Raw genomic sequence first — 8,713 nt, forward strand, 5'->3', positions numbered from 1 at the left:
TTATTGTTCAGGTATCGATTCCACTTTGTAATTAGGCCTCCTTACATCAAGGGCTGTTCTGGTTTCTTGAGCTGTCTCATGCTTGCCAACCTAAATATTTAAACCCAATTTGCATTTGGGTTTAAAGTTGATGGGTAGGGCACATAAAATTAGTTCTAAACAAACAAACAGGGTGGTTATAGGATTCTCCAAGAAATTCTAAAGATCCATAAGTTTCTATTTTGCTATTAACTGAATGAACAAAGCTCCTTTATGTCCCTTTAAGTAAATCAAACAATTTAAACTGGTGGAATCTCAGAGAAGTTTCTAAATCTTCCAAATTTATGCTCTGCACCTGTTACTGTTTCTGTAATTTCAAGTGTTTGTAAATAAAACAAAGTATTCATTTCTGACATTAAAAAAACTGTCCCTAAATACATTTTATATTTTAAGAGAATCTTGTACCTTATGGAACGCATATTTAACGTTAATGCATGTTTTGGTTATTTACTGAGGGGAAAATATTAACAAATATCGACATATTGAGACTTGGATTTGTAAAACACATCTTCAATCTTTGGGGTTAGTAATATCAGGGCTATCTCAAGAGAAAGGAAATAACTGGTGCCTGACTATATTTACTCAAATGACATTTTCAAACACTTGGCATAAAAGGCAAATCCCCCCAGAAAGGCCAACGAAAAGCGAACTATTGAAATGTTAACTATATAGAACCCTTAGCTAATATTTTCCTCTTTTAAAAGCTAATGTCCATCGAAGAGGAAATTTATCGAAGGCAAATAAAGGTTTTTTCCCCCGTGAGGAGAAGGGAGGGGGAGGGGAAAAAGAGAAGAGGGAGGGACACGCGACAAACGTAAAAGAAACTGGTAGCATTCAGTCAAGAAGGCAGGTAACGCTGCGGAGGCCGGCGAATTGCTCGAGTCAGCGGGGCGCTCCAAAGCTTTCCGCGTGGGAGCGGTTTCTCGCCTCTTGGCTTTCTTCCTTAAACTTGTACCGGCGAGCGAGGAGTGCGGCAGAAGGGAGAGGTTTCGCTGTTGGAGAAGGGCAGGTAGGAAAGGGAATCTGATCCGCCCCCCAAGGCAACAATTAAAGTCTTAACCTCTACCCATCTGTCGTGGGACAGGGACACCCCCGCCCTGCAGCATTTCCTTAAGCAATTCGGGTTTTGCACCCTTTGTCTGATCAGGGTGAAGGACCGAGGTTCTGAGGCCCCAAAAACATATCGAATGAACATTTCCGGTTGAGGGAAACTGAGGCCAAAAAGGCCTCCACAACGCCTCCCTGGTTTGTGTGGGTTTTGTGTAGCCTCTTCCTCTCTGTCCCGGGTGTCTCGCTCGGGGCTCCTGCTCCTCTCTGCTTCACCGGTCTTCCAGAAGCAGCCTGGATACCTGAAATGAGACACTCCCTGGCCTAGCCACTAAGGCGAGCCTCCAACAGCCAGATTTTCCCACCATCTGGCTTCTTAGCCGCCGCAACTTTCAAAAAGACTTCTGCCGGCCCTTATTTTTTTGAGCGATTATTTCTCCGGCTTCCACTCTGCGGTTCTGCCTCACTGTCAGGTCTCAACGACTCGCTCTTTTGGTTTCCAGCTCATTGGTTTTTCCTGGCAGTGGCTAAACTGGCTTATGCCAGGTCAGGTGGGGCGGAGGAGCCTAGGTCCCTGGATTGGATTAGAAAAGGGGTATGGCGGGAGAAATACTTGAAAGCCAGTTGCCTCTACTTGATCTACTTGAACCCCATCTTGGCACCTTTAAGTAAATTGACCTGGGGCTCAACCGTCCAAGGCTCCCACCTCCAGTTGTTGGTCCTTTCCAGGGCTCCCACCAGGAGGACAGCACATCACACTCTTGGTCAGATACCTGGGCACCCAACCCACGCACATTAGAGTAACTCACCAGGCGGGTGGTGCTTGGAGTTTGCCTCCAGGCGGTGAGGCTCGGGGCTCACAGCTCAGCGCTCCTGGGGGCGCAAGCTTGAGAAGCGCGGGGTTTTCCTGCTACCTACAGCCTCTGGAGCACGCCTAGCCACCCCCCACCCCCCCGGACTCTGCTCCTCGCGACAGCAGGCTCTGCTCCGACTGCTCGGGGGAAGGCGCGCGCGCTGCTCTGCTCTGGATCGGGCTGGAGCCCCCAGGAACTCGCTCGCTGGGAGCGTCTGCCTCTGGCGTCTTCACGGAAGCCTCGCACAGCTCCCGCAGCTCAACCCCAGGAATTTAGGCCCAGGCGTCACACAAACAGAATGGCGCCAGACGCCCGGGGGAGAGTGGGGGTGGTGCGCTCAGGGTCGCCGAGCGCTCTTTGGGGGCCACAAATGTGGCTGTGATCACCACTTGGGGCGGACGGTTCTCTCAGTTTGTCTTTACGCCCAGACACACTAGGTGTGGCGGGCGACCGCTATTGAGGCATGCAGACACTGGTAGCTGTGGTGGGGATCGTTAGATTCTATTTTCCCTCTTGGCTCAACATTTAGAAAGCTCTGCTCGGAAAGAGCCGTGGGCGCAAGTTCTTTGAAGAAATGCTTTTTCGGGTCTCTCTCTCTCTCTCTCTCTCTCTCTCTCTCTCTCTCTCTCTCTCTCTCTCTCTGTCTCTCTCTCTCTCTCTCTCTCTCTCTCTCTCTCTCTCTCTCTCTCTCTCTCTCTCTGGAAACTCAAGGAAGCGCTCTCTCGCGTGTGTTTGTGTGTGAGTCCGACCCGTGTCTAGGTTTCTTGTGGTGTGACACCCGCTCATTCCTTGCAACTCCTCAACTTTGTGGTGCTAGTGCGTCTTTCCCAGGACTATTGCCATGGGCGTCGCTTTTACAAAACCACAAACACATAACAAGCCTCCCAAGGCCTTTAAATCTCAGGGGCATTTTGGGAGGCCAGTTACCTGCTGGTGTCTTCCAAAGGGTCCAAACGCGGTTCGAGCCGTAGAGACTCCAGGATTCAGGGAATGAGCAGCCCCCACCCCCGGGTCCTGGAGGGCGAAAGTGGGTTGCGTAGGAGGCAGCGTGGCGGATCTGGGCTCAGTCGAACCAAGCAAAGAAAACTCGGCTTTTGCCGTCAGAGGCTTCCTGGTCATGGCTTTCTAGAGCCCGGCGTTTGATAAATATAGCCTGGCTTTTGCCCCTGAATTAGACTCTGTTTCCTTATTTAGCCCTAGCACAATGATTTTAGATGATGTCACTTAGAGCTAAACGAGAAAATTGATCTCAGATTTGCTTGGCCTCTAAAGCCTGGTTAAGCAGATTGAGAATTAAAAAGACAGAGGAAGCAAGGGGGAGGGGTGAGTGAAGAGTAGAGAAGTGTGTGCGGGCTAGTGCTTGCGTGTAGGGGAGGGCACTGCGCAGTGCGGAGAGCGCCCCCGCCTCTTCTGGGCGGGGGAACCTCTCTCACCAATGAAAAGTAGTCACCGACTGCAGAGAAAAAAAAGTTTTCCTGTTGACTGTTGGAAGCGAATTGAGCAATTATCTAGTTTACCTTCTCCTCTTGGAAGTTAACGATTGGCGAGATCTTGGCTGCGTTATTGACACAACACTTTCTATTGATAGAAATAAGTAGTGATTGTCCCCGAGTCATTGGTGCGCCAAGAACTCTGCGATGGGCTGGCAGGAGTCCATTGGGCTGGGCAGGCAGGTTCGACTGGTGATGCTGGGGAGGAGGAGGAGGAGGCTGCTGGTGGTGACGGTGCCTGTCCTCTCCGCAGGTCTGTGACAAGCAGGGGACAAGGCAACGACCGTGCAACCCAACCCCGGAGGACGGAAGCTGGCGACTCAGTCATGGACAGTAGCTGCCTCAACGAGACCACCAAAATGCTAGCGACTGCTCCAGCTCGGGGCAACGTGATGAACACATCCAAACCCTTGGCTTTCTCCATCGAACGAATCATGGCGCGCACCCCAGAGCCTAAGGCCCTGCCGGTCCCCCACTTCCTGCACGGAGCCGTGCCCAAAGGAGACCCCAAGCACTCCCTGCACCTCAGCTCGTCGATCCCCTGCATGATCCCTTTCGTCCCCGTGGCGTACGACACGAGCTCCAAAGTCGGAGTGACTGGCTCCGAGTCCCGCAAGCCGAATCTGGAGGCTCCGGCGCCGCCCGCGGTGGCCTCCGCGCCGGCGTTCAGCTGCAGCGACCTGCTCAACTGCGCGCTAAGTCTCAAGGGCGACCTGGCCCGCGACGCGCTGCCACTGCAACAGTACAAGCTGGTAAGGCCGCGTGTGGTCAACCACTCGTCCTTCCACGCTATGGGCGCCTTGTGCTACCTGAACCGAGGTGATGGCCCGTGCCACCCGGCTGCGGGCGTGAACATCCACCCGGTGGCCTCCTACTTTCTCAGTTCCCCTTTGCACCCACAGCCAAAAACATACTTAGCCGAAAGGAATAAACTGGTTGTCCCGGCGGTGGAGAAGCTCCCTTCGGGTGTAGCTTTCAAAGACCTGTCCCAGGCGCAGCTGCAGCATTATATGAAAGAAAGCGCCCAACTTTTGTCTGAAAAAATCGCATTCAAAACCTCGGATTTCAGTCGCGGCTCTCCTAATGCCAAACCCAAAGTTTTCACTTGTGAAGTCTGTGGAAAGGTATTAAGCAAAAAGGACTTTCTTTCTTCCTTTCCTTTCCTTTCCTTTCCTTTCCTTTACCTTTACCTTTCCTTTCCTTTCCTTTCCTTTCCTTTCCTTTCCTTTCCTTTCCTTTCCTTTCCTTTCCTTTCCTTTCCTTTCCTTCCCTTCCCTTCCCTTCCCTTCCCTTCCCTTCCCTTCCCTTTCCTTTCTTCCTCCCTTGATCCCATTTTAGTATTTTGAGAGTGGGGGTAAAACTTCCTTTTCTCCCCTTTTTTCCTCTGTCTACTTCGAATTCAAATCTCTTGGTCATCTAACCTGTTTCTATGTGTTTATTTTTAAGGTCTTTAATGCGCACTATAATTTAACCCGTCACATGCCGGTGCACACAGGAGCCAGACCCTTCGTTTGCAAAGTGTGTGGCAAAGGCTTCCGCCAAGCCAGCACCCTTTGCAGACATAAGATCATTCACACGCAAGTATGTTCCTCTGTATAATTTTACCCGGTAGAGTTCGGAATTGTTTGCTCCCCACCCCCGACCCCCCCCCCAAAAAAAAATCGATCGGCAGGGCCTCGCTCTTAAGCAGAAGATCTGTTGAACTGTGCTGGCTGGACTGGGGAGATGTTTTGTATTGTTGCCTTTGTTCTGTTTAAAAGCTTCGGGGTGTTAGTGTATTGTGCTGGTAGGATTCCGCATCAAAATAACAAAGTACCTCAAATTAAAGGCTCTATTCTTTCCTTTCTCTCTGCTGCTTAGGAAAAACCTCACAAATGCAACCAGTGCGGTAAAGCATTTAATAGAAGTTCCACGTTAAACACACATACCCGGATCCACGCGGGCTACAAACCATTCGTGTGTGAATTTTGTGGCAAAGGATTTCATCAAAAAGGTATTGAACCCAGGAGATGACTTCTCATATTGGGTCTTTGGAAAGCGGGATTGAATCTTCTCGATTCAGTCTTGAAAATGACCTGTAGGTTCTTATCTGAGGAAGGCTGCATTCTGACTCCCTACCCTCGGGTCTGACCAGAGTTAGAAAAGACATATTTGACACATCAAAGGGTACTTCTTTGTAACCTCCAGTTTTCGTTTAGTATAATTGGATAAATGAATGTATATGAAATGTAGAAGAAATAAACTCAGTGCTCAAAAATAAATGCAGGAGAACCAGCGCCCTGCACCCTGGGTCAGAGCTGTGTTAGCTCTTTAGCCTGTCTCCTTTCCTTGTATCCATCTTCTATCTTCTTGTCAAGCTCTATCCTGAACCTTATCCCGGCTATTTTTCTCTTTCAGGGAACTACAAAAACCACAAGTTGACCCACAGCGGGGAGAAGCAGTTCAAGTGCAATATCTGCAACAAGGCTTTCCACCAGGTGTATAACCTCACCTTCCATATGCACACTCACAACGACAAGAAGCCTTTCACCTGCCCCACGTGTGGCAAGGGCTTCTGCAGGAACTTTGACCTCAAGAAGCACGTTCGCAAGCTGCACGACAGCAGCCTGGGGCTGACCCGCACTCCTACTGGGGAGCCAGGCAACGATCCGCCGTCCCAGCTGCAACAGCCGCCGCCTGCACCTCTGCAGCCACTGCAGCCGACGTTGCCGCCTCCCGGACCTCTGCAACCCGGGCTTCACCAAGGCCACCAGTGATGGAGACCAAAGATCCTTCACAACCCCAGCGGGAAGGCCCCCACTGCGGAGGTCGGCAGACTAGGGTTGACCACTTGGTCTAGGCTCTCGTGCAAAAATCGGGGCACCTTGAGCCCCTCACTTCCGGGCAGACCCAGAAGCCTCTACATTCCTTGGCCTTTCGCCTCTTGCATGCACCTGCTAAATGGTTTTGTGTATTATATTCGATATAGGCACTAACAATTATGATACATTTGGAGGGACTTATTTCAATTTTTTTTAAGTTGAAATGACTTTTCATCTCGGGTGGAGAGATGATGTTTGTTTTGTTTTGTTTTTAAACACATACCTGCTGTATTTATTGAGATCTGTATTATTCTACCCGGGAATGCTGCACCATTTTAACTTTATTATTGTATATATTTACATTGTGTCGATTCTGCTGTCTCAAAATGCCTGCTGGTTGTTCATCATTTTCTCCTTCCCTGAAGCAACGAAACACGGTGTGTATGTTCTATATACACACAGATGTGTGTGCCCGTGAAGGCACGTCCAGTGTTTGTGAGCACATACATGTACACACACACATAACATTAGATAAGAGTGGTTCATTATGAATGAATTTGAATTTTGGTTTTGATTCTTGCACGTCGAAGTTGATTCATTAACTGTTGGAAATAAATATTTGGAACATGCTTATTTAATCAACAAACTTCAAGACTTTGTATTATTCAGCTAAAGATCCCTGGTTCCGACTTTCTCACCCGTACTCATGTTTTTATGATTAATAATGCCTACTAATTTGTTCTGAATATTTACCATATGCAAGCAGTCTGTCTCTATGTTTTGGGCAAGGTTATGAATTATGGTTAAACTCTGAGACCGAAGATGTGTGCCTGATAGATTTGTGGTACAAAAGGTGGGGACCTTGCATCTATAGGAAGTGTTGTGTCCCTCTCCAGCATTCTGAAGACTCATACTGACTGGTACACAGCTGGCAAAGAGAGCCTCCGTGTTTTTAGATGTGTGCACATGTTTATAGCCGAGTATACTTCCATTCAAAGAGGAGACATGGATGAAAACCAAACCGTGGCGGGCGCCAGGTCCTTGAAACGCTTCAAGTGTTAATCAGCAGCTCCGCTGTGTGCTGGCGCTCTGGTGTTTTCTAACTGCAAGTCTCTCCTGTTTTCTTGCCAAAACAGTGAAACAACTGCTAAAGACTTTAATTAAGAGGGGTAATTAGTTCAGATTTATCAAAGCCGGGTTGTTATACTATTAGCTGCTCAGTAGAAGCTGCCAGACAAACTCACAGCCCTGCATAGAAGTCCTGTGGTAGCGAGCCTCGTCCTGGGGGTGAGGCTTCCGGGGGGGCAGGAAGGTAGGGTAACTACAGGATTCCCGCCGGGCATCAGTTCCCCCCACCCCCATCACAGTCCCCGCCGCCTTGTGCTGAGTACCTCCCCCACACACACACCCACACACAAACTCCGGAGCTGCAGCCCGGGCTGTGTGTCCAGAAAATCCACCCAGTTTTCATAGGGCAGACTCAGTCTCCTGAGAACGAAGCACTTTCTTCTCCTGCCTGGAGCAGAATGACCTTGCCAGTCCGGAATCACCCGACAGCTGCTGGGTAGCATTCGTGCCTCACTTTTGATCATCACGTAGCCCACTAGAAAAGGATGGGTCGGTGGGGCGACAGGCCACGAGCGGGTGGAAGATGAGCAGAGGCCCACTGCAAGGCACAGCATCAACTTTCTAGGTTACTAGAATTCTTACTTCAATCAAGGCCGCGAAAGGTACACTGCTCTGGGTGCCCAGAATAGGCTAGGAAGGAGCTGGAAGATGACAAAGGCGCCTGCGGGTCTTCTTAGCAGAAGGGGGTGTGAGAACCCCACTGAGACTCACTAACGTAGCCTGTTCTGGAAGAGAGGTGGGAGGGGGAAGTCCTGGGAGCGAGCTGCAGTTGCAGGGTTCCCGAGAAGGGCAGCAAGGATTTAAGGTTTGGTTCGCGTTCCTGGGGCTTGCGCCAGTGGGCACATCCAAATGCAAGTGTGAACAAGTTAACATCATGAGATCAAATCCGGACTTTTATCTCCCCCGTCTCTTCACACCCCCACTTTGTTCTGTGTCAACAGACTTTGGACCCATGTTAGATTTGACTTCGGAAAGCATGAGAACTCCAGTTAGATTCCGTATCTTTATGAATATGACATCCAACTTGATCTCCTTGTTCCAAACGCTGACCACACTCCCTTATAGTTGCCAGTGCAGCAGTAGAGAGTGTGTTGAGAAATGTCTCCTAGGTGACAGACAACTGCCTTTTCAAAATGACTTCCTTGGCTCCTGAAATCATTTGTTCCTTTGAGGATGAAGAACGAGTTCAGAGGTCGTTATAACTTGCAATGTATATATTTTAAGTTCAAGGGCAGAACGGAGCCTTTGCTTCTTGAACTTATCCTCAATTAGCATTCAGACTTAGTCTCAAAACTTAGGGTGAAATGTCCTTTAGACATGCAAGGCGATGTCATTGTTATGAGGTGGAAAAGCA

At 49.4% G+C, this 8,713-nt stretch overlaps 1 protein-coding gene across 2 annotated transcripts; it reads left to right on the top strand.

Moving 5' to 3' along the window:
* The first annotated feature begins 3,756 nt into the window (after positions 1–3,756).
* Positions 3,757–6,186, top strand: Fezf1 (FEZ family zinc finger 1). 2 transcript variants are annotated; one of them, XM_057789681.1, is made up of 5 exons: positions 3,757–4,182; positions 4,333–4,554; positions 4,877–5,011; positions 5,291–5,423; positions 5,828–6,186. In XM_057789681.1, the coding sequence occupies exons 1-5, from the start codon at positions 3,757–3,759 to the stop codon at positions 6,184–6,186; spliced, it is 1,275 nt and encodes a 424-aa protein (XP_057645664.1). The 2 variants fall into 2 exon arrangements, with proteins under 2 accessions (XP_057645664.1, XP_057645655.1); XM_057789672.1 differs by having other exon boundaries at positions 3,757–4,554.
* Positions 6,187–8,713: the final 2,527 nt, after the last annotated feature.

This window comes from Chionomys nivalis, chromosome 1, assembly GCF_950005125.1.
Source record: "Chionomys nivalis chromosome 1, mChiNiv1.1, whole genome shotgun sequence".
Classification (NCBI taxonomy): Eukaryota; Metazoa; Chordata; class Mammalia; order Rodentia; family Cricetidae; genus Chionomys; species Chionomys nivalis.